The sequence below is a fragment of the Procambarus clarkii genome, chromosome 70 (genome assembly GCF_040958095.1).
Source record: "Procambarus clarkii isolate CNS0578487 chromosome 70, FALCON_Pclarkii_2.0, whole genome shotgun sequence".
Classification (NCBI taxonomy): domain Eukaryota; kingdom Metazoa; phylum Arthropoda; class Malacostraca; order Decapoda; family Cambaridae; genus Procambarus; species Procambarus clarkii.
This window is the reverse complement of record NC_091219.1, coordinates 21,318,144-21,344,829: the sequence shown is the minus strand read 5'-3', so window position 1 is coordinate 21,344,829 and position 26,686 is coordinate 21,318,144. Positions and strand designations below refer to the sequence as shown.

General features: G+C 42.6%; 1 protein-coding gene across 1 annotated transcript; it reads right to left on the bottom strand.

Moving 5' to 3' along the window:
* Positions 1-9,731: 9,731 nt before the first annotated feature.
* On the bottom strand, positions 9,732-19,308 carry LOC138355989 (coiled-coil domain-containing protein 8-like). Its single transcript, XM_069311535.1, has 2 exons — positions 19,245-19,308; positions 9,732-10,078 (listed from the first exon to the last, which is right to left on the bottom strand). Exons 1-2 carry the CDS (start codon positions 19,306-19,308, stop codon positions 9,732-9,734), a joined length of 411 nt encoding a protein of 136 aa, XP_069167636.1.
* Positions 19,309-26,686: the final 7,378 nt, after the last annotated feature.

Here is a 26,686-nt window from a genome sequence, read left to right as displayed (position 1 = left end):
GCTTAAATCTTTCACTAACCCCTGCCATTTTTCTTGTAGGGCAGTGTTAGAAGATCATCCCAGCCTATCTTTTGTTGCCAACATTCCTGTATTATCATCTTCCCATTAATTAGTATTGGACTTAATAAGCCTAATGGGGTCGAAGGGTTTGCTGACTTGTGATAGCAATTTTCTCATTGTTAAGTTAGTGGTATCTGTCTCCACTGACTTGATTGTCAACTGATCGGTTGTCGTGTTCCATTGGACACCTAGAACCCTTTGTCATCTCGGGTACTTGGTAGTCGGGAAATTCAGTTGTGATCAGTTGTTTTAATCTGTCATTGTTAGAGACCCAAGACTGGAGAGGCATATTGGCTCCCATTAATTCTCGATTGGCCTCATGGTATATGTCCAACAGCGTACTTTCACTGTTGGCTGTTCCTTGAAAGTTATCCACATACAGGTTTTCGCTAATTTCTGTCTTGTTCGGGCTATTGGACTTCTTCAAGTGCGTATCCAGGTAGCTTGAAGCAGAAATGGTGAGCTCGTGGCTCCGAACAAAACAGATGCAACCGATAAGTGATTATTTCACTGTTTGGATCATTAGGATCCTTAATCCATAGGAATCTTTGTGTAGTTCCGGTCTTCTTCTTGAAGACCTACCTAAGGAATGCCTTGCTAATGTCGGCCGTATATGCATAAGTCCCTATACGAACCTTACGAGCACGTCATAAAGCCTTTGTGTGAGGCTTGGGCCTGTTTGAAGGCAGTCATTTAACGAAAACACTATTTCTGCCCCATCTTAGCACTGCAATTAAATACTATCCGTAGTGGGGTAGTCGCAGAATCCTTCTGAACATGGTGGTGTGGCAGATAATGTCCTTCCTTTGGGTTATCATTTGTTACAACTCGATAAATTTGTCATCGAGCTGCTTCTGTATTATTTCATGGTACAACTTCAAGTTCTCAGGTTGTCTTTGTAAACGTAACACCTGTGATCTTAATTGATTTTAGTGCCATGAAGTAATTGATGGGTAGCTGAGGGTGATTCAGCTTCCATGGTAACCTGACCCAGTACTGATTATCTCTGTAGATAACTGAGTCTAGGTATTGTTTATAAGTCCAGTCATCATCTGGACTAGGTTGTTCAGGGACAATGCCGAGAAGTTGGCCAGGTCCCATAACTTATATTACTGGGGGATCAAGCTCATCTTCGGAAATGTCTCTGAGTTGCAGTGGAGACTGTTCTCCTAGTCATGCAACCATTACTGTGTTGGCATGTTGGTGATCCACAGGTGCGGGTTGTTTTAGCCGTAATACTGGGCCTGTTAGTAAATAGCCACCTGCAGATGGTAACACATTCATACCGTGGTCATCTTCCTTTCCTATGATAAACTTATGGTAGACATCTGATCCCATAAGGATTCCAATATCGGAAAGGTTGTCCGAAGTAATGTTATCAGCCAAAGGAATTCCCTTTTCTTCTAGGAATTTGGCTGTTGTTCCTAGACCTTCTATATACAGGTCTGTTGGAAATCTATCTACTACTAGTGCTGGGTACCTTTCGTACATAACCTCCTAGTCGTACTGTGGGTCGTACTACCCCGTAAGTTCGGGCTCCTGAGTTAGTCAGGAATCCTTTTATGTTTATCCGTGTCTCCTCTACAGGTGTAAGTTTCAGTTTATCTACCAACTCCTTGGATATAAAGGTCAGTTGGGACCCCTGCTCAAATAATCCACGTACGGTGGCTTTATTCTTTCCATTTCTAAATGATCAAGTCGTGCAGTAGGTTAGAGCTGATTTATGGTTAGACCTGGTTGTGAAGACCACTTATGTCAGGTAACACAGTACAAAGTTTTACTGATGCTGTAGCTCCTTCCTCCTCTTGTGGTTTGGGAGGACTTTATACTTGTGTCCCCACAAAGTGCAGTATGGTGTTGACCCTTTATGGCACTTAGTCGCAGATGCGCATTGCTGTTGTGCAATTGTTCGGGATGATGTTCCCTTATACACTTGCTACATCTATATAACTCCTTGAGTCGTTTTATGCGTGTTGCACGATCAGGGTAGCGTCCTGCAATTGTACATGGAATGTGATTGCTCACAAAAACACACCTGGTTTCCAGACATTAACAGTATCTTGAGGAGTCACCGTCTTGGGTGATGTGTTGACTGTAGGTTTGGAAGGACCAACTGCATATGTTCCTACACTGCCCTGATTCCACTTTGTGGAGGGGGAAGATGTTTTAGCTTTGTTTGGAGCACTGTTTGTACTCTGTTGTTTACTATTAGTAGCAGATGTGGGTTAGATGTTTTTTCTTCTGGATTAACTCTTTCTCGTTCTATGATGGTTTGTAAACCCTTTGTAAATCTCATTTACAGTCAAGGATGACTTACCTACTAATACAAACAACTTATCCAGTATGTCCCTGGGTAATTTCCGTGTCATGTGGACTTGTATTATCCAGTCTGACTCATCCAGGTTCACTTTATTTTTAAGTGCCTTGAGTATGGACCTCAAGCTCCAATCTGAAGGTTTGGAGTGAGACTGCAGTATTATTTGGAGGTTTAATGTCTAAACAGTCTCTGTGTTAGAATTCTGATAGTCCTTTCAGGTTTAGCGTAATTATCTTTCAGGAGTTTGTACTGCATTTCATAATCATCATCTGTGTGATTTAGATTACAGACTACCTGATACGCTTCATCCTTCAAGACACTCTGTAAGTATGTAAACTTTGTTGTTTTTGGCACATTAGCATTAGAATCCACAGAATCGACAAATTTGCTCCAGAAACCGTCCCAACTCTCGTCTTCTCTTCCAGAAAAAGTTGGTAAACTAAGTGATGGCAATTTGACTTCTGGTGCTGTCTGTTTCTGGGAAGTTGTGGTTACAATATTTATATTAGCTTTATGGGCATGTATGATATCATCAAAGTATTGCAACTGTGTAAACATTGTATCTTCATAATCGGAATGTTCTTGTATAACATCTTGTAATGTTTCTCCACCAACACTGGTATTCTGAAGTAAAACTTGATATTCTTTCATTTGTTGCAACACACGGTCATATTTGTTCCGTGCAAGCCTAAGATAATTTTCCAATGCTACATAGTTAACTGGAGTTTGTTTACTTATGTCATCACATGTGCTAATCTGCCGTGATAAATGATCCCTCAATCCTGTGAGGGTTATTTGGACATTTTTGACAGTAGACATTTTGGAAGTACTTGTTAGTCGTATAGACTATATTTAAATATAAACTGTAAAATCATACACACTATAATTTGAGTGGTAGACCTGTATCAATGCTGGTATCCGCAAGTTAGCCCATCATTATCACTCTTGGTTGGTACAGAGACACAGGTTAACACTCAAAGGTGAAATGATTATAGTTAAATTGTACTAATGTTATATTGATATCATATTGACAACACAACTCGGGTTGTCTTAAATACTGCATAAAATATGTACTTGCTAGGTTGTAATATGTGTTCAACTCTAGACAAGTGTAAAATTCTTACCCTTACACCAGGTTAGGACAATAAATTAGACTAGGTTGCTGTACAACACCAGCCTAAAATGTTCTACCCTTGTGCAAGAATTAGTAGTAAATGATGTGGCATGCAGTAAATGTTACAGTAATGGCAATAATAATGCAATAATTACAAAAAACATATATAAGTAACTTATAAGTAAAGTAGCCTCTTATCAACCTCTTGTAATGCTATGAAAAAAGCACAATTGTTCCTTTGGTACTGTCAGAACAATAATAGTGCTTGTTGTAAGTTCTGTTTGCTATGAGATTGAAAAGTTAGGCTAGAAAATATGCAAAAAATATAGCAGTGTCTTCCTGCTATAATGTGTGTAGGTAATATTGCACTATCACTATATGTATGTATAATATCTAGTTCAAAGAACTAAATATAATCCGGTTCCGTAGGACCAAACAATGTGGGGAAAAGTCCAGGCAGCTAATCTCTCTTTTTCAAATTGATTTAATAAAATAAAGTTATGTCTTATTTATTTTCTTAGTAAGTAAGTATTAATTAAGTGGACTGTATGTACTGGTAAACTGCCTGAAATCTTCTTACACACCATTGGGAGGGACAATTGGTAGCCTAAACCACTTTGTTATGGTCCCTTCTTAAACTACCAATTGTTTACCTTTAAAACTATTATTTCAGTTATTTCATTATAAGTAATTAATTATAACTACTGCTACTGCTATAATGTCTTAGCTGTGCCAGTAGAATGGGCCTAGTAAGGCGTGTAGGTGTAGCCTCAAGATGGGTGTGGCCCTGCCTCTTTGTGCCACGTAATGGCGGCTGGTGGGAAGGACAAGGCTTGGCAAACAAGTAGTTAATTATGTGTATGAACCAACTGTCTGCACAGATTCTTGAAGCTCCTCTCACAATTTACCTGTATGGGATGCAAGGAATTAATCAAAGTTCCCTAAACATATCAATTACAGGTATGACATGAACTGTGGGGGCTGTAATGGGGTACACGTACGGTGTTTTTGGGGATGTCCTACGACATAACCATCTACATATTTATATTAATCAGTGCACTTGAATAATAAACAATACTTGGTAGACGGATACAGATGTCGTTGTGATGTTGTTAGGCTGTGTGGCTGGTGTTGACACGTAAATGGGGTGTCTAGCTGTTTACACCAGTTAAGACAGCGTGGTATGCTCATCCCATGTTTTGTTGATATTGTGTATGGACGCCTTCCTCTCCGGGCGACGCTCTTATGCTCTGGTTCCTCACTCAAAGTAATTTTACATTAACAAGGGAACCTAGCTACTATTTGTTGTAAATAATTATATTCATTCTTAGTGATTACTTTTTTGTTAACTTTAGAGACTAAACTAATCTATTAACAATGTTTCATAATGTAAATATACGATGACTTTGATGACGTCACGGAGTCTCCCATTTTCCATCCTGAAGGGAGTATAGACTAGGGAAGACTGTGTTATTTGTGTGTGTGGTTGTGTGTGTGTGTCGGTTTCCCGACAGTGGCTGCTTCACGGGTGTGTAGGAGTGGTGTGAATCCTGTCGGTGTTGTCAAACACAAATGCGGTCATACTCTATGTGCGCAGTGAACTTGACGCTTTGTATATGTGGGTTGTGGGGAATGAAATGAGAGTTCTTTCTTCAACCGGGCTGTCGGTTGTGGACTGTCTTGCTCTTGAGGGGGAAGTTGGCCTGTTGGAGCTTTGGGGTGTCATCAGTTCTTTTCGTCGGGGGAATGTTCCAGGTTCGGATGGTCTTCCTATGGAATTTTATGTTACGTTTCGGGACGTGATTGGGTCGGATTTTTTAGAGGTTGTTCGATTTTGTTTGGACCGTGTGACACTGTCTGGTTCACAAAATGACGGTCTTGTGCGGCTTCTCCCAAAGACGGAGGATTTGCGTTTTTTTGCGAATTGGTGGCCGATCTTGTTGCTAAACTTTGACTATAAAATTATTTCCAAACTGTTGACAGTTTGCCAACACAAACCACGAATGTGGTGGGGTACTGACCCCATCACAGCCTTTGGGTGTGGTGGGGTCGGTAGTTACGGTTGGGCAGTTTTGTGGGGTTCCTGGTAGGTCGTTGGTACAGTGCCATTCCCTCTTTCGGGATGTGCTTCTGTATCTGTTGGAGTCTGTACGATAGCTAGCAACTGTGTGATTTAGACAATTGCTTCAACGTTCTCTGATTGATGAGAGGTTTCGGTGCTTTACGGTCTAGTCAGACATAAAACGTGTTTCAGTCATAATCATTTTATTTTATTTTAGAGTTGATCAAGAGAGGGAGAGGGAGGTTTCCTACATCATCACTCCGAAATCAATGTATCACTCAGTATCACTCAGGAAATATCACTCAGACTGATGTAGAAGGCAGCATGCAGTTCCCAAGTTTGTGTATGTTAAAAATTCCTCCCAAAAATGTTAGTACTTTACACAATTGATGTAATATTACACACCAGTTCAATTCCAGTCTTGTAACAGTTAATAGAGACCCCCCGATAAGAGGGCAGCAACCAAGCTTGTTTGTTTGTTTGTTTGAGATATATACAAGAGTTGTTACATTCTTGTACAGCCACTAGTACGCGTAGCGTTTCGGGCAGGTCCCTGGAATACGATCCCCTGCCGCGAAGAATCGTTTTTTCATCCAAGTACACATTTTACTGTTGCGTTAAACAGAGGCTACAGTTAAGGAATTGCGCCCAGTAAATCCTCCCCGGCCAGGATACGAACCCATGACATAGCGCTCGCGGAACGCCAGGCGAGTGTCTTACCACTACACCACGGAGACTGTTGAGACAAGCGAGACTGTCGCTTAACTTTCCTACGTAAAGTATACTACTAAATATAGTACTACTAAATATATACTACTAAAGTATAGTGAGCATACGCATCAAATTAGGCTTAATGTTGTGTGTTAGGCCTAAAATTATTTAATTTCGCCTAAGACTGGTTAGGTTCATGGATATTGTCTTTTATAATTTCTGTAATTCCCTTAAGAGTTCCAAAAAAAAGGGGAATTTTAAGGATACAATATTTTTTTTGTCTTGTATTTTTCACTCAGAGTAGCAATAGGTCTTATGTATCAATTAGTACCGTAGTAGATACAGTATCAAGAGGTATCATAGTTTTTATAGGTATCATACTAGCTATTTATAGGTATCATACTAGCTATTAATAGGTATCATATTAGCTATTTATAGGTATCATACTAGCTATTAATAGGTATCATATTAGCTATTTATAGGTATCATACTAGCTATTTATAGGTATCATACTAGCTATTTATAGGTATCATACTAGCTATGTATAGTTGTCATATTAGCTGTTTATACGTATCATATTAGCTATTTATAGGTATTATACTAGATATTTATAGTATCCTACTAGCAATTTTAGGTAAGTTGTGGCTGTAGGTAGCATAGTAGCAATTGGTACTATATAACTATAGATATTACAGTACCTATAGGTATTATGTAGCAATAGATGTCATTGTAGCCATAAGTACTATGTAGCAACAGGTATCGTAGTATCTACAGATACTATAATTTTTGGTAGGTAGTTCAGGTGGTGAACAGTTCACCTGTTCACCACCTGTACTGACGCTTCCAATGGGTGGATGTATGTGTGTTTCTCTCTTCTTAACCACTTCCCCCTCTTCCTGTTCTCTTTCACTTCTCACGCCATCCTCACCATGTTCCTATCCTTGTTTCACTACCCTATCTAGGCGATCCTCATCTCGTCCCCGCCCATCCCCCTTATCCCTTGGGGATAAGGGGGATGGGCGGGGACCCCCTTATCTCGACTCTCTCCACCTCTCTCTATCCCTAGGTCCTCTTTTCCCACCCCCCTTTCACTCTATCTTTTAAACCCCCTTTCATCGCCCTCTACCTCGTCCACCCCTACACCCCCCCCCTCACTCACCTCACTCAGGAAATGAAATATACAGAACAAAATTGTATAACAGAAAAATACTATTTGTGTAAAAATCACATTTTGACTCAGCTCCATCAGGCAGCATTTAGAGGTAGGATATCCGGCTGACAGTGTCTCCCTTCACTCAGCTGACAGAACAGTCGGGATGACAGCCGGACAGACACATCGCCGGCTATAGAATAATTAAATATCGTCAAGAAATCCTGTTTCATGTTTCGTTATTTAGAATTTGATCAGGATGTTAGTCGGAATGTGTGTGTGTGTGTGTGTGTGTGTGTGTGTGTGTGTGTGTGTGTGTGTGTATGTGTGTGTGTTTGTGTGTGTGTGTGTGTGTGTGTGTGTGTGAGAGCTCACCTAATTGTGCTTGCATTACCGAGCAACTGATTAAAGAGAACATTGAGAAAAAAAGGTTCTACAAGAAGGTACGCTACTAATGGCATAACAAGGCAGGTCTGAGAGTAAGGTGCAGGTATATTGCACATTAAGAATGAGTTAATCGTGTTTGATCAATACTCAACCTGGTCACAGACGGTTCCTATTTTCTATTGAAGTGGCACGAGAAAGGTTCCACAGATAAGTGGCATTTAATAGTTCGCAATATGTTAATGGCAATAGATAGTCATCGATCCCAAGGGTTTGGATTCTTGAATGAATAACAGGGTAGACATCTGAGTAATGAATACGATCATTACGATCATTACTTACGATCATGAATACGAGTCATCGATCCCAAGGGTTTGGATTCTTGAATGAATAACAGGGTAGACATCTGAGTAATGAATACGCTTCTATGAATTTGAACAAGTACGATCGGATTTTTTAGCTGCGATGACCATGAGATCACAACAAGCAACAACAACATATCTGGAGACCAACCGAGTGATTACACTCCGGTCACCGCGGGATGTGAAGAGTTCAGGGACTCTAGGGACATGAGAGGGACCACTGAGAGAGTCATACACAATAGCAAATACTTCATGCATTGAAGGTGTCAGAACGTGTCAAGACTGCATAACAGAGAAGCCAGTGCCATCAGAATCATTCGGCCGTCAGTAAATAAAGTAATATTGCGTTAATAGTAGTGGAAAATGTGTTTCGTGACAAGGCAGCTACAAGCCTTCACCTTACTATCTAAGACTTTAGAAACAACTGCAAGATAGGACCTTTACGATTTGACTTGCCCTAAGAAGCCTGTAAGAACTCAATCCAGGAAGGAAAATACTAACAAGGATGAGTGAGCTGGGCTTTCAGTAGATGCAGTACAAGCATGAACGTAGCTTTGTATCGAGGAGTCCTCTCGTGGAATCCAAAGAAGGAAATAGGAAGTATCAAAGGCAAGGAAAAGGTTACAACTCATCTCCTGTGCCAGGTAAGTCCTCTACGGGCTCACCATAGCCCGTGCTACTTGTAACTTTTTGTTCCGAGTAGCTGAATCTTAAACAACAACAAGGAAATTGGAAATATCAAAGTCAATGCCATTCACGGCTGTCTTGAAACGACAGAACACCGGCTTCTTCGTGCAAAAATAAGAAATAAGGAAGAAAGAATGGCCTCTGAACTTAGCCGTAAGTCCAAATGATACAAAACCTCAAAATAGCAAATGGCCACGGGAGAAGCCAACGATTATATGAAGCAGTGATTGTCAAGTTAAAACAGTGCTAAGCAAGAAGTATGCTTGAAGAGTTTCAGTTAGGAACTCTCGGAGCATTCTGTACGTCGTAATGGTCACTTGTAACGACCACGCCAGCTGCGAGTTCTAGATTCGCCACAAAAGTTTCGCATAATCGTTTCATAAAAATAAGCTCCCATAGTGTGCAAATGTTATATCTGGAGTCCTGGAATCAGGGACCCTGAAGCCGTCCTTGGCAGCCCAGGACGACATGCTGTACCGGGTGCTGAATAAGGAACAAATCGTTACTGCAAGAGGACAGTTGCAAGGGAACAATGTCAAGAAAACAGTGGCAAGGAAACAGTAGCAAAAAAACAATATCAGTACCTGAGTATCTCAGGTAGAGAAAATATCCGGGTAGGAGAAGCATTACCTTATGACACGCACAGTAAGACACCTTAGTCCAAGATCTGGGAACTATGGGACAGATAACATAGGTAAATGAAGTGCTGAAGAAAGTCTCAGTAGGAGTAAGGAACGTACCTTGAGCTTAACGTAACGTAACTCAGTTACGTAACGTAACTCAGTTACGTAACGTAACTCAGTGTAACGTAACTCAGTTACGTAACGTAACTCAGTTACGTAACGTAACTCAGTGTCTAACGTAACTCAGACATTTGAATAAATTCAGAGGAAAGTAGAGGAAAAGAGGACGTCGGACTGTAGAGCGAGGGCGGTGTCGGACTGTGGGGCGAGGGCGGTGTCGGACTGTGGAGCGAGGGTGGTGTCGGACTGTGGGGCGAGGGCGGTGTCGGACTGTGGAGCGAGGGTGGTGTCGGACTGTGGGGCGAGGGCGGTGTCGGACTGTGGAGCGAGGGTGGTGTCGGACTGTGGGGCGAGGGCGGTGTCGGACTGTGGGGCGAGGGCGGTGTCGGACTGTGGGGCGAGGGTGGTGTCGGACTGTGGAGCGAGGGTGGTGTCGGACTGTGGGGCGAGGGCGGTGTCGGACTGTGGAGCGAGGGCGGTGTCGGACTCTGTTAGAAGCGGGGGGGGGGGTGTAACTGAAATGTCAGGGGATCGAACCGGCTTACCCTTAGAGGAGAAAGAGGAAGATATCCGGTTGGTGCTTGAGGGCGGACGGTGGAGGCGTTGGTGCTTGAGGGCGGACGGTGGGGGCGTTGGTGCTTGAGGGACAATGACTGATGACCAATGATGTTATAATATACCGTTTACCATTCCTACAGCACAGGAAGGTAACCAAGGATTACTCAAATGAATAATTAACATTACCACCACTTCTCCTAATTAGGGGTAATTTAGCTAATTAACTCAGGAGAAGATCAGTCAATTAGTAAAGATTTAGCAGGAATTTTGATTTCTAAGTACTTGAAAGGATGCATAGAATTCCTTAAAAATTTCTTACTCAATACCAGAGTAATATTTGATTAATAAGGATACTCGTAGGATCGCAGGAGTGCCCAAACAAGAGCCTAGGAATCAGAAATATTATGGAAAAATAAATAAAACACAGAAGAACAATTGATCACTTTTATTTAACACAAAAGAGAATTAATACCTAACTCTTAAGATCCTATACTATTCTTTCAGGCAATTGGAATGGAAATTCTAATTTATTCTATTAACTCAACACAGTACTTTACCGTCTATCTTGCGTTCCAGTCTGATGGAGCGGATGTCCTCCCTTGGTGTGGTGTCCCTCCTCCTATCCAGACCACAACCACACTAAGAAAGAATTCGCTGTAATGAGGGCGAACACTGCTGATTGCCTATTCTAATTGTAAGACGTAAGACTTAATTACCCAGATACAATAAGATGCTCCTGGGCCAGCAAGGTCTGAACCCAACACACTAGATAATGGAAGATTGCATAGGCCAATTCACCAAGTAAGTTGTTACATGCAATGCTAATAATATCATCATTTATATAAACAATATTATAATAGGATTTGGCTACCGAGGCCGCATGGTCAATCAGTGTTTTGGCCCCAACGTTTACCAATCAACCCTAAAAATAACTGTTATACCGGATGATAACAACCCTAAATTTTATACAATAACTTTATCCAATCATGTACTCATCTTTAAAGATCTCAAGTTTCCTCTATGTAAGTGCAATCCGTGGATAGATGTTAACCAAATTACAGGTAGAGTTGAAACAGTGTTTAATTACTTAAATGCTCGTCTGGGGTTATCTTGAGATGATTTCGGGGCTTTTTTAGTGTCCCCGCGGCCCGTCCTCGACAAGGCCTCCACCCCCAGGAAGCAGCCCGTGACAGCTGACTAACACCCAGGTATCTATTTTACTGCTAGGTAACAGTGGCATAGGGTGAAAGAAATTCTGCCCATTGTTTCTCGCCGGCGCCTGGGATCGAATCTAGGACCACAGGATCACAAGTCCAGTGTGTTGTCCGCTCGGCCGACCGACTCCCCATTCCTCATGTTTGAGAGATAAAGATTAGGGTGAGGTCACACCCTGCCCTTCTGCTCCAAGACAGGTCAAAATTAACAACTTACTCCTATCACTGACGTGGGTCCATGATAACAATATACTCCATTTAATATAACTATACGTCAATATTTTGAACAGCTGACTCATAGCCAAATACTATTATAATATTCTTTTATATAAATGATACTGTTCAAAATACAACTGTGGTTGTATTTTGTGCATGTTTTTGTATTTTGTAAAAGTGTTTGTGCATTTTTAAAACGTGTTTTAGTATTTTCAGAACGTGTTTTTACTTTGTTATGTTAGGAAGGAGGGCTTAAGCAAAGAAGGGCTTAGCTCCTTGGTCGTACCTCTTTATTTGTTAAATGTCTGATGCAACGATCATCATCCCTCATGTTTGATATAATTTTTGAAAATATAGTGTGTTATAATGTGGATATTATATCTAAAGACTCATTATATCGAGGGGTTGAGCATATAACTGTGCTGACCTAACTGAGCAAAGATTGAGTGGGGATCTGGCTGAGGGAGTGTGCTAGTATTTGTGCTGTAAGCAAATAGCATATACTTGCTATTTCTTCCTCGAAGCTCCTTCCCTCCCCCCCTTCAATGTCGAACCATGATCCATCAGCTCCATTAATTCCAAAACACTATGATCTACCAACGTATGTCTCAGGTGAAAAGAGAGATATAGATTGAGATCTAGAGAGAGAGAGATAGTGTGTGTATCAGGAGAGAGAAAGAGAGAGAGGGGGAGAGGGAGAGAGAGATGGAGAGAGAGAGAACGAGAGGGAGAGAGAGAGAGAGAGAGAGAGAGAGAGAGAGAGAGAGAGAGAGAGAGAGAGAGAGAGAGAGAGAGAGAGGGGTGGGAGAGGGAAAGACTAAACAATTATTTGCAGCTCACAAATTTACGTTTTTATTCCGTTCAGCAAAAAGGGATCAGATGAGACACCCATTAAAAAAAACTTTCTTTTGTTTCCAAATAATTTCGTGAATGGTTTTCTCTCTCAATGATTTTCGAATTTTGGGCACGACTGTGATTCCAGTCGATGTGGATCAAGCTATTAAGGAAATAATTAAAAAGTGTTGAATGTATTCTTCGTCCTATGAAAAGAGTTCATGTTTTTTATGTTGTCAGATGAAGAGCGGAATATGTTTGTGTCTGTTTTGATAGTCGCCATTGGTTTATTTGTATCTCTTTCTCAATGTCTGTGTATCTGCTTAGCCCCAATTTGCTGTATCTCTTTCTCAGTGTCTGTGTATCTGCTTAGCCCCTATTTGCTGTATCTCTTTCTCAGTGTCTGTGTGTCTGCTTTCTCTTTTCCATTCTTGATGTCACTTGTTCAGTCCTTTTCTCCCTTTTGAATACTAACTTCACAGTCGAGGAACTTCTTTAACTCTTGTGAAATTGGTCTGCATGAGACTTTCTTCTGGCCTCGTATGTATGTACTCACCTAGTTGTGCTCTGGCTCTTTGGTCCCGCCTCTCAACTGTCAATCAACAGGTGTACAGGTTCCTGAGCCTATTGGGCTCTATCATATCTACACTTGAAACTGTGTGTGGAGTCAGCCTCCACCACATCACTTCCTAATGCATTCCATTTGTCAACCACTCTGACACTAAAAAAGTTCTTTCTAATATCTCTGTGGCTCATTTGGGCACTCAGTTTCCACCTGTGTCCCCTAGTGCGTGTGCAGATGCTTCCTCACCTCCCCACTGGTAATCACAAACTTATCTAGTTGTGTCTGATTAGATATTCCCTCACTAATATTTGGGATTTCTCCTTGCTTTACTGTGAAGACCTCCTGTAATTTCTTATTGAGTTCCTCGCATATTTCCTTGTCGTTTGTAGTGAATCTGCCCATATCCTCAGTTTCATTACCTGTTCCTTCACTGTTGTTCTTTTTCTCATGTGGCTGTGCAGTAATATTGATTGAGTCTTTCCCTTTCTTGCTACATCATTTTCATATTGTCTTTCTGCCTCTCTTCTCACTCTGACGTATTTATTCCTGGCGCTCTGGTATCTTCCTCTGCTCTCTAAGTGTCCTGTTATTTCTATAGTTTCTCCACGCCCTTGTACTTAGTTTCTTTGCTAGCTTACATCTCTGATTAAACCATGGGTTTCGTGTCTGTATTTATTTTTTTCCTTTTGGACTGGGACGAACTTGTCTGCTGCCTCCTTGCACTTCTGTGTGATGAAGTCTATCATTTCTTGGGCCGTCTTTCCTCTGATATAACTTTCTCAAGTTATATCTGTCAGAACTTTACATATCTCCTCATAGTTCCCCTTTCGGAATACCAGCCTTTTGTTGTCTGGGCTCTTCCTTGATTACATTAACCCTTCTTCGACCAGGTACTCAAACATCAGTAAACTGTGATCGCTCATTCCCACTAGGGCTTCGAAGCCAATTTCCTTTATGTCAGAGACATTCGGTGTGAAGACTAGGTCGAGTCTCGCCGGTTCAGCGTTGCATCTCATTCTTGTAGGTTCCCTGACATACTGACTTTAAAAACTTTCTTGTCGCCATCTCCGGCAGTTTAGCTCTCCATGTTTCCTCACCTCCATATAATTCCTTGTTTTCCCAGGCTATCCTTCAGTGATTGAAGTCACCCATGATGAGTAGATGGGATCTATTTGTACAGGCAGCAGAGGCTGCCCTCTCAAGTATAGTGTTAACTGCCATGTTGGTTCTGTTATACTCTTGCCTGGGACTTCTGTCATTTGGTGGAGGGTTATATATGACTGCTGCTACTACTCTTGGTCCTCCCATCGTCATGGTGCCTGTTATAATCTCTGAACTCTTGTCTGTGTGTGTAAGTGTGCGTGCGTGCGTGCATGTATATGTGCGTGTGTGTTTGCAGTAAATTATTAGGAGTACTTAACAATAAATAAATATCCGAGCCCACACATGCATCAGCCTCCTCCCTCTTCTCTCAACCTCATCAATAAATCGTCCAGCGCCATATGCCTTCCGACCCACTAGTTTCTTGTGGCATTTAACTTTATAGTTGTTGACAGTCTATGCTTCGACGATTTCTCGTGACCCAGCACTGTGGGCGGTGGGAAGTAAGGTGCTGGATATCGCTACTTCAGAAGAAAATGGAGGAAGGTAAACAATTAAAACGGTCTCTTCTTTATGAAAATAATGACACGAATTTGTTATTGTTGAGTGTGAATGAATAGTGTGAGTATGGAGGTGGGGTAGGGGGGGGGGGGGACCTGGAGGGAAGAGTTCAGTGAATAAGTTGAGGAGAAGTGAGCAGGTTGGCGGTCACTGGGGGGGTTGACCGCTGCCGGCCAGGGTGACCAAGGCAGGAAGGAGCCAGAGATGAGTTATTGTACCCATAAAACTAACTTTATCAACTCATTAATGAAACATATTTCACCGTCCATTGTTACTACCAGCAGTATATCCTTGTCCCGGTCACCGTGCACCCATCACAGTGCACCAATCACCGCGCACCAATCACCTATACTACCACAAAATCATACGTTAATACCGTGTATGATCCAGTAGACTCCGGGAGTAGATAAAAGTGTTACCAAGTACTAAAGATTATATAGTCGTGACGCAGCCTGTGAATACTCGCCAGGGGGTCGAGCCCTGAGTACCTCAAGGAGCCCTGCGTCATCACACATGATCGAAGATTAAATATGTTTATGTGGCACATTTACCTATGTGGACCCCACGACTCCTTGCGTCCCCATGGCACCACCCACACGCTAGCCCCCACCTTCCCCTCCCTTATTGTGCTCCTTCCTATCATCCCCTCTTCAATCTTCCCCTCCGCTTTACATTGATTCACCAGCTATTGTCAACTGCATCGACCAGGCTGCCGGCAGCAGTTTAGAGCGACGTGTAAAGGGAGGGTGAAGCGGGGGGGGAGAATTGATTGAGAACATTGTGGTCCCGTCTCCCGTCTCTTCATGGGGACCACAGTCCTCCCAGGAGAGAAAGACCTCGTCTCTGTCTCCTGGTGGATCGCCACGTCCAATAAGACCACAGCATTGCCAGAAGGAGAGAAAGACCTGGTCTCTGTCTCCTGGTGGATCGCCACGTCCAATAAGACCACAGCCCTCCCAGAAGGAGAGAAAGACCTCGTCTCCGCCTCCTGGTGAATCGCCACGTCCAATAAGACCACAGCATTGCCAGAAGGAGAGAAAGACCTGGTCTCTGTCTCCTGATGGATCGCCACGTCCTATAAGACCACAGCCCTCCCAGAAGGAGAGAAAGACCTCGTCTCCGCCTCCTGGTGGATCGCCACGTCCAATAAGACCCCGTCCCGCCCCGAGAAGAGAGAATGCCTTGTCTCTGAAGCGGGTCCAACACCACACAGGCAACCAGGCAAATAAATAAATCAATAAAAGTGATATGTTGTGTACAAAAAAGAAGGGTGCAGTTGTAAGCAATATATTTCTGGGAACAGAGAGCAGATAAAGAAAATGTATTGTGGGAAGAAGCAGCAGTTAGAGGAGACAGATGGTATAGGCGGCACCGCTTTATAAACACCACAATACCGTAAATAACATACACCACTAAATAGGAAATAGTTCAGTACGGAAAAGTTTGGGAACGGGATGTCTGTGTGTATGTGTGTGTGTGTGTGTGTGTGTGTGTGTGTGTGTGTGTGTGTGTGTGTGTGTGTGTGTGTGTGTGTGTGTGTGTGTGTGTGTGTGTGTGTGTTCTCACCAACCTGTGCTTGCGGGGGTTCAGCTCCGGCTCAACCGTCAATCAACTGGTGTACAGGTTCCTGAGCCTATTGGACTCTATCATATCTCCATCTCAAATTAGTGTATGGAGTCAGACTCCACCACATCACTGCCTAATGCAGTCCATTTATTAACTACTCTGACACTGAACATATTCTTTCTAATGTCGTTGTGGCTCATTTGGGTACCTTGTTCATGTTCCACCCATGCTAAATAGTTTGTCTTTGTCAACCATGTTAATTTCTCTGAGAATTATATACGTGGTGATCATGTTTCCCCTAACTGTTCTGTCTGCCATAAACGTGAGGTTTAGTTCCCCTAGCCTTTCCCCGTAACTCATACCTCTCAGTTCCGGTTCCGGGGCTAGTCTGGTGGCATACCTCTGAATCTTTTTTAACTTAGATTTTGCTTAATTTGGTATGGATTCCATGCTGGCCAAGCTGCTTCGAGTGGAGTGTGTTCGTTGTGATATATATATATATATATATATATATATATATATATATATATATATATATATATATATATATATAGAGAGAGAGAGAGAGAGAGAGAGAGAGAGAGAGAAAGGGTAAGATTAATTATTCTAGTACGAATCTTCTCAATATTTTATATATTTTTCTTCACTGTCGATGGTAGTTTAAAAATTAACTCTCTAAAGTTCATTTTCACACAATATTATGGTCTGACGCCTGGGAAAGCGAACCCCTCCCCCCCCCCTCCCCTCCGTGTTTCATAATATTCCCCCTGTGCTTTCCTTTTCTGTTTCATCCCGTGTTCTAAAAATATAGATTTCGTGTTTTTATGTGTATTATTCCATGTTCTGGTGTTTTATCCTGTATTCTCTTATGTTCCGTATGTTTCCTACATTTTATTCAATGTTTTATTCAGTTTTCTCCTGTGTTTTATCCGATTTTCTCTAGAGGTTGTTACGTGTTCTCTCGTGTTCTTTATCGCTATATTTCCTTTCTTTAGTGTTTCGTCCCATGTTGTATTTGATCCAATGTTCTCTAGTTTTGGTCCCGTGTTTTTCTGTGATTTATCCCATGTTCTCTAGCGCTTTATCCCGTTTTCTCTAATATTTACTCCTACATGTTCTCTTCTGTTTTATGCTGTTTTGTGTTGTGTTTTATATCATGTCCTCGCATGTTTTATCCCGTCTTTACTATCACTTTATCCCGTCTTTACTATCACTTTATCCCGTCTTTACGATCACTTTATCCCGTCTTTACTATCACTTTATCCCGTCTTTACTATCACTTTATCCCGTCTTTACTATCACTTTATCCCGTCTTTACTATCACTTTATCCCGTCTTTACTATCACTTTATCCCGTCTTTACTATCACTTTATCCCGTCTTTACTATCACTTTATCCCGTCTTTACTATCACTTTATCCCGTATTCTCTAATGTTTCATTCTATTTTCTCTTATATTTGATTCTGTGTTGTCTTGTGTCTTATCTTCTATTACTAGTGCGTTCCATTGTGTCTTATCTTCTATTACTAGTGCTTTCCCTTGTGTCTTATCTTCTATTACTAGTGTTTCCCTTGTGTCTTATCTTCTATTACTAGTGCTTTCCCTTGTGTCTTATCTTCTATTACTAGTGCGTTCCCTTGTGTTTTATCCAGTTTTCATTTTTTTAATATTTTTCGGGTACCTGCACATTGTGTTCTTCCGCAATGTATCGAACTCATCGCTGTCCCATCCTTTGTGCTTCCATGTGTTCTACCGGGTATCATTGGGTTCTCCTATTCTCTGCTTTGCTCGTTCTCCGCTTCGCTGTGTTCATGCTTGCACAGCTTCCACTTGCGCCGTGTGTGCTTCTCACCGTCTTATGGGAAGATCCACCCCTCACGCTAAGGCAGATGAGCTGTCAGACCCCCAAAGTGAGTTTCGTACAGGCTCTTTGAGGATTAAGCGGGATTCTTCCAGAGAATTGAAAGGGAGAGAGAGAGAGAGAGAGAGTGAGTGAGAGAGAGAGAGAGAGAGAGAGAGAGAGAGAGAGAGAGAGAGAGAGAGAGAGAGAGAGAGAGAGAGAGAGAGAGAGAGATTTTATCTAACCAAGCCAAACCTAATCTGGTATTATAAACTTTTCTTACAAATGCAGATTAGAACTAAATTTATATTCTCCTGAATAGCCCTGGACTATGGGAGACACAGACGGTGTAGCAGTGTATAAAGAGCATTTACAAGGGGGAATATAAACAAGGTTCAGAAGTTGTGTGTGTGTGTATTTACTATTTGTGTCTGCAGAATCGAGCTGCTAACTCTTGGAACCCTCCTCTCTAACCAATCTATTTTCTCAATTATATTCTGCAACATATATTTCTAACACATACACACATCCCTAGTAAGCAGCCCATGGCAGCTGTCTCGCTCCCAGTTACCTATTTACTGGAAGGTGAATAGGTGCATTACGGTGAAAGAAACTGTTCTCCGTTTGCTGTTGTTCTTGCTTAGCATTTCCTTATTATTTTCTTTGATAATACTTTTGAGGAATGTTACATGTCATGACAATATCTCACTTATATCAAACTCTCTCACAGTCTCCACTTGTTTTCAGTAGTTTCAACTCTTAAATAAATCTCGTGACATCTCTCTCAACTGCATCGAGTTCCGTCTTGAACTTTTAAATGAAATGATTCAGGTTTGTGCTACCGATTCCGACCCACGCTGGTGGTGTACAGTTCCCGGAACTCATCTTTGACCAGATTCTTGAAAGATAATCTGATCTTTGCCCTTTTCCAGCGTTGCTTAAGCTTATCATTTGATGATTTATGTCTGATTTTAGCAATAGGATTTACATTATCTTTATTCATTAGATCCTTACTCTTTACTGGCTATTTGAGCTGCCTTCAGCCCCCCCCCCCCCCCCGCCCTGTATACTGGTCTCGTGGTCGTCTTACCTCTTCACCCCCCCTCCCCTCCCCTCACAGTTTACAATTTTTGTAGTCTACTTGCCTCCCCCCCTCCCCCCTTCTCCACTACTCTTGTGTTGTCCCGGTCCACCTGCAACCTTCTGCAGCTCTCAGCCTGCTGATCTGCTGTTCCTTCAGCAACTTTGAATCATCAACAAACATGGACACGTAGGCGTATACTTCAGATGTTTGTGGATGACCCAGAATATCGTATTATAATAATGACGGGGTGATGACTGCAGGATATCACAGGAGGACCAACATGAACAGTACGGCCTGGTCTGCAAGACACGGTTAGTGAACACTCTCACATTCCTGGCTCCTCTACTTCCGTGTTTCAGCGCAGCTTTGATTCTACGCCTCTGATTACGCCTTTATACTATGTTGAAAGCGAATTAATTTCCCTTTGAGCGTCAGTAGACAGCCCACGGCCACCTTCAGCCCATGAGAAGAGGCAGCGCCGTGTTACTCAGAGTGAACCTCTGACGGCAGACACGCTAACTAATGGCGTTACGCTGCGGACAACTCCTGGCTCGCAGGGCACAGCTGCGGGTTCTCCTGGCTCGCAGGGCACAGCTGTGGGTCCTCCTGTCTCGCAGGGCACAGCTGCAGGTCCTCCTGGCTCGCAGGACACAGCTGCGGGTCCTCCTGGCTCGCAGGACACAGCTGCGGGTTCTCCTGGCTCGCAGGGCACAGCTGTGGGTCCTCCTGTCTCGCAAGGCACAGCTGCGGGTCCTCCTGGCTCGCAGGACACAGCTGCGGGTCCTCCTGGCTCGCAGGACACAGCTGCGGGTTCTCCTGGCTCGCAGGGCACAGCTGCGGGTCCTCCTGGCTCGCAGGACACAGCTGCGGGTTCTCCTGGCTCGCAGGGCACAGCTGTGGGTCCTCCTGTCTCGCAGGGCACAGCTGCGGGTCCTCCTGGCTCGCAGGACACAGCTGCGGGTTCTCCTGTCTCGTAGGACACAGCTGCGGGTCCTCCTCCCCACCCAAGCCAATTCTGAACTACCACTTCGTACTGGAAATTATTTTTAATAGGGATGCGGATTGTTCCCAGAAAGTCAAATTCTTTGCTCGCTGGGAACGTTCCTCGTGATCACTAATATCCCGAAAAACATCGCCAGTGTGTTCTCGCTCAAAGAACTGAATACGCAGTATATATATATATACTAAAGATGAGAACACATTCACTGAACAATTTAGATTTGTTGCAAATCCGCTGGATTCTCCTGCTAAAACATTTCTTGGCTTATCGGAACAGATCGGACCAACTGTTCCACCGGACAAAGACCCCACAAGCACGCTTCAAGAAACACGGAATCGACAAAGAGACCTCAATCTGTCGATCCTTCTGCTATGTGCACCTGGCAAGCGTTGCATTGTCGAGTCGAATTACGTCGTCACTGCTTCGAATCCCTTGCAGGCGAGGAGTAGTGTGTGTGTGGGGGGGGGGGGGATGGTGAAGGGATTCCCGGTGAAGATTCATTTAAGTTTTCAGCTTGGACTCCCCTTAGAAGTGAAAGTTTTTCCCTTAAAACTAGAGTAACTTTGGTTCATGGAAAAATTGTGAATACGCCGCCCCCAGAATCGAGAACACATCTTACCTAAGCGTATTTGACTTGAACTTCAGTTGGAATAAATTATATTTTTCCCTAACTTATTTAATCAAATTGGCATAATAGCATAATAATGCCTGAATAAAAAAAATGTACAGTAATAAAATAATTGATTGTGGAACGTAAATTAAAAATTATAATAACATATATATATATATATATATATATATATATATATATATATATATATATATATATATATATATATATATATATATATATATATAATCACTAAGAACTCTTTGTCAAAGAGTTCTTAGTGATATATGGCTTGCGCGTTCATGCAGGCAGCTTTCTCACACACACACACACACATATATATATATATATATATATATATATATATATATATATATATATATATATATATATATATATATATATACATTCACTGTGGTTTATGTCCCTGATTTATTATTTGTTGTAATGAACATGAACAAAGTAGACGGGAGATGGATTAGATATTAGAAATAAAGCAGAAAGAGGAATAAGAACAAATAGAAGAATAATAAAAGATGAAATAAACTATAGTACAATATGAAAACTATAGACAATACGAAAACAAGAACCAAAAGATGAGCCATAGTCAAGAAAAAGAGACGGAGGAAAAAAATAATTAAAAACAAACAAAGAGAGGAAAATCTCATTTTCCAAGCCAGGAGCATATCTGACACTAAGTCATGGCAGAGGGGAGGTAGCAAGCCTGACATGGCGAAGGGGCTTAGTTCACAAGTCACAAAAATAAAATAAAATGAAAATGAAACTGTCGAGAGGTTTAGGAATGCTCACACAAGTCATCAGGAATTCCTGGTGGCTGTGTCACCCTGAGGCGTAATAGGCAAGACTTGAGACTCGGGGATCAGTGAGGTGAAGCTGGTGCAGATGTTCATGATGGGTCCTTTTCATGAGTCTGATGTACTCACCGTGTTGTAGGGGAGATGGGCCACGGCTCTTGGGGTCCCCCTTCTCTGAACCCAGACTGGCGTACATTGGTTCCAGAGCCTATTGGGACTCTGTTATTATTGATATATGAAGCTTTGCATGTAGTATACTTCCACTAAGGCATTTCTTAGCGCTTTCCACTTGGTTTCTATCCTGACACTGAAAAATATCTTTCTCATGTGTTTGTTGCTCTTTTTCATGCTTAGATTGAGTCGTTGACTCCTTGCTCGGGTACTACCTGTGCAAAATAGTCTGCCTTTGTCTGCCTTATCAATGTTCCTGAGAATTTTGTGTTCGATATTCTTGTCTTCACTGGTTCTTCTCCCTTTATGTGACGCGAGGATTAATTTATTTAGTTTTTCTCCTATCTCATACCTCTCAGATCTGAGACTAGTCTGGTGGCATACCAGTCAATTTTCTCCAGCTTCGTTTTCTGTTTAATAAGATGAGGACTGCACGCTTATGTCGCAAATTCCCGAAATTTGTCCCATGGAAGAATTATACAAGATCCTGAACGACGCCTTGTCCGAGTCCTAAACGCAGCTCTCATATTAGCCACCTTCCACTTGCAGTTCATGATATTCTTCTGATGTGGGTTTCTAGAGACAGGTTCAGTGTTGTATTAACCCCAAGACATTTTCTCTTTATGTTTGTTAATAATACGTTAATAATTAATGTGGGTTAGCTACGGGATCCAGTAAGTTCAGTAGAACTTCGGTTTCAACCCTTTTAACCCTGTCGTAGCTCAGTCGATTAAGGCAGTGTCTGGGATGCTCCCGGACGCAGGTTCGAATCCTCGTCACGGCCCTTGTGGATTTGTTCATTTGATGCATCACGTTAGTGTGATCTCTGTGTGGGATGAGGTTCATTTTTGCCAGATATTCGCCTTTTTTAAGAATAATATATTTTGGCGACTTGTCACCTCTCCTGAGGACTCTCTCCTTATTCTCACGATGGCTCTTAGCTGCCGCTTTGATCTCTGGGGACAGCTTCTGTAGTTTTCATCGAGTCTTTCCTCCTTCTGCAATAAGTTCCGCTTGCAAGGTGTCTTTAGTGGTAACCCTCTTTTGCGTCTCGAGGTCGAATATGTCATCCAATAAGATCTCCAACTCCGCTTTCTGGGCCATCTCACTTGGTATGGACATAACGTGACAGTTTATTCCAGTTTAGGAAAGATGATGGTAGCTGAGGCTATTTGCCCATCATCCTAACAGCACTCCACTTCTGGGATGTGGAGTTTTCAGTTGCATATATGCCTGGGGACCATTCAGGCTTGTTCGCATTTGTTTTGCTCACGTGGCCCCAAAAAAATGAGGTGATTTGATAAAATAACTATGCCCAAGATTACCATCAAAGTGCTGTCGGGATGATGGGACAATAGCCTTGGCTACCATCATCTTTTGTACGGTCGTGATGGTCGAGTTGTTAAGGTCTCCTGTACTCCGTTGAGACTGGTCTCACCGGAGAGAGACCAGTCTCTACTCACAACCAGCTCTACAGTGTGAGATGTGAGAGCTGTGTTTACTGAGGGACATAGAGGGTCTCTTTCCCCTCAGTGGCGTTTCCCTGTTTCCCTTCAGTGGTGTATACTGAGGGAAAGAGAGAGTCCTCTAGAGCTATTATAGTGCTCCAGAGTGCTCTTCTATCCTCCTTATCCTTTCCTCCTTCCTTCTTCTCTCTGACTCCCTCCCTCGCTTATTCCTCCCTCTCTTCTTCCTTCCTCCCACCCTCCCCCCCTCCCTCCCTCCTGTTAATAACGAGGAAGTCTAAAGAAGACAATAAAAATGTGGGAAGGTGGGCTTAAAAATGCTTTCACTCTTCGGGAAACTTTCCGTCGTTGGGCGCGATGGCTTGAGACAACTTAAAATTAAGTTTGGATTCCTCTTCTGTAACTATGGCCGACATCCCTTTGTGCCGCGCGTAAACTTGCCCTTGTGGGGGTTTACCCGATAGAAGGAGAATACCTCCTCTTTTCTTTGGTTTACTTGATTTGAGAATACCTCGTATTCACTTTGGTTTATTCAATGGAAGGAGAATGACGCAGGTTTGCTTTGGATTACTCAATGCAAGTAGAGTACTTCATATTTTATTTGGTTCACTTCGTGTTTTCTGTAGTTTACCTTTAATTTGATGGGCACAAAAATACATGTGCCCATCCGGGCTCAAGAAGGGTGCCTCTTTAGGCCTGTACTCCTCTTGACATACATTCTAAGGAAACTACTCCAAGCTTGTACTAAAGAGGCACCCTTCTTGAGCCCGGATGGGCACATATATAAGCAAGTAGATGGGGTTGCCATGGGTTCTCCCCTAGGTGTCCTGTTTGCGAACTTCTACATGGGTACCATCGAACAAAAGGTCTTAGTCGACATTAACTTGAAACCGGCCATATACTGCAGGTATGTTGACGACATTTTTACACTGGTACCTGATGTCAGACATCTGCAGGAGCTGAAGGAGGCATTTGAGCGGAATTCTGTGTTGCGTTTCACTTACGAGATGGAGAAGGATGGGAAGCTGCCCTGTCTAGATGTAACAGTCATGGAAAGGAGCGGAGGTTTCCACACTGCAGTCTACACTAAGGAAACAAACATAGGAATGTGCCTAAATGCCAACAGTGACTGCCCAGACAGGTACAAGATATTAACAATATCTTTCAAGACCCTTTCCTCCGTTTATGAGCTGTGGAAAAGAAATTCCTGTACAATAGTCTAATAGGGGGTAGAGGTGTTGTGTTAGTTGTCTCTTCAGAGGTTGCATGGCGTTTCACTTTCCTTCTTATGATGTCTTCGACGAAACCATTGGAGAAGCCGTTGTTGACTAGGACCTGCCTTACCCTACAGAGTTCTTCATCGACTTGCTTCCATCCTGAGCTGTGGCTGAGAGCACGGTCGACATAAGCGTTAATGACACTCCTCTTGTACCTGTCTGGGCAGTCACTGTTGGCATTGAGGCACATTCCTATGTTTGTTTCCTTAGTGTAAACTGCAGTGTGGAAACCTCCGCTCCTTTCCATGACTGTTACATCTAGACAGGGCAGCTTCCCATCCTTCTCCATCTCGTAAGTGAAACGCAACACAGAATTCCGCTCAAATGCCTCCTTCAGCTCCTGCAGATGTCTGACATCAGGTACCTGTGTAAAAATATCGTCAACATACCTGCAGTATATGGCCGGTTTCAAGTTCATGTCGACTAAGACCTTTTGTTCGATGGTACCCATGTAGAAGTTCGCAAACAGGACACCTAGGGAAGAACCCATGGCAACCCCTTCTACTTGCTTATATATGTGCCCATCCGGGCTCAAGAAGGGTGCCTCTTTAGGTGCCATATATTGAGCAGTGTACACTGCTCAACATATGTGCCCCAAATGTTGAGCAGTGTACACTGCTCAACACATGGTGTTGAGAATGTGCCCAACCACTCTGATGGTCGGGACTGTATGCGGACACTTAAGTGACTGATGCATCCTTGCGCAGAATTCTCGCTTTTGGTTACTGTGTAAGAGACGGTGTTCTGCTGCTGGCGTCGTTACTGGTATCTCGAGGCTGCGAGTTTGTGCATTTCTATATCAATTATTTTGATTTCAATAACTACTACTGCCTTGTTTTAAACTTCAAGCGACAAACTGCAAGAAGGGACTGGTTATTCACCTGTGTGCGAGACAAGGCATGTCGTACACAGGTTATTCACCTGTGTGCGAGACAAGGCATGTCGTACACAGGTTATTCACCTGTGTGCGAGACAAGGCATGTCGTACACAGGTTATTCACCTGTGTGCGAGACAAGGCTGCTCATTTACCTACTCGAACTGATTTACAGATGAATGGTAAATGAGATAGTTAACCCAGCACGCAAAAAAAAACAAAAAAAAAACACTATTTTAACTGCAAATCTCTATCTATAAAACAGAACGTTTGGTCTAGCTTGAAGACCAGACGTCGAGACCAGACGCTTCGGACTGGTCTCATTGAAGATTACAGTGTAACTGGCGGGTGTTAGGGGACTGTAATAGGAAGGTCCGGGTCGGCCTCTTTGCTCTCCTTTATAAGTGATTGGCTCTCATGGTGATCCTCACGAATTCGTTGGAGATGAACATGTGAAAAGACTTTCCAAAACTGCCTCAGATTGTAAGGTATTCTGATTCACACGAGGAATGTGAATAAAACATCCATCTAGCTGCGTCTATGTAAGTCTCATAGTTCAAATTTTAGTGTAAGTGATGAACTGATAGTTTCAGTACTCTATATGTAAGTTTTATGTTTTCAGGACTCAGCCCCAAGCCCAGCTTTAACTGTTACGATTTTTATAAATGAATTACAAATCAAGCTTCTAAATCTGAATATGCAGTATGAAAATTGTGCCGTCCGAGGGCAGGGAGAAAAATGTATTATTTCTCATTTTCAGTTTCATGTTGACAAATTTTCTGCTCTGGACCATTTTCTCTCCCTTGAGGGATAGGCGATCTGACACTAAAATAATGTCCAGACGGAAAGATTGGGTGCGAGGAATGGAGAATAAAGATGGATAGAGATGGGGTCGTTGGGAGAAAGAGAAGGAAGAATTCAGACAGATAATATAATTTCCTCAAACAGAGTCAGTCAAGTGTCTAGCATAGTCAGACTGAGAGACATACAGTCAGACAGACAGACAGACAGACAGAGGGTAAGCTATTTATATCCATGAGTAGCCTCGCAGACTGCATGACTGATGGCCTTTTCTCTGGCACTCTACATCGTGTATGCTGATGCCAGAGGCGGCATGTTTTCTTCCGCTTGAATTACGCCCAGTTCGAGTGCGTGTTAAGGCACTTCAAGATACATCTGTAAACATTTATTCCAGGTCAAACGTAACCTTTTTCGCTGGCTGTGACGCCTGCGGAGGCTCACGTGAGCCCGAGAATCATGCCAGTGTTCAGGTCCGTCTGGGGATTTGCTGCATTATTTATTGGCTTTCTTTCTGCATCTGGATATATACATACACCGTGAAAT

Excerpts from the sequence above, each read along its gene's own strand:
- LOC138355989 (XM_069311535.1), bottom strand. The coding sequence starts at position 19,308 with ATGTTTGTTGATGATTCAAAGTTGCTGAAGGAACAGCAGATCAGCAGG. Across the intron at positions 10,079-19,244 it reads CAGGCTGAGAGCTGCAGAAG|AGTCCGACACCGCCCTCGCT; the intron begins GTTGCAGGTGGA and ends CGCTTCTAACAG.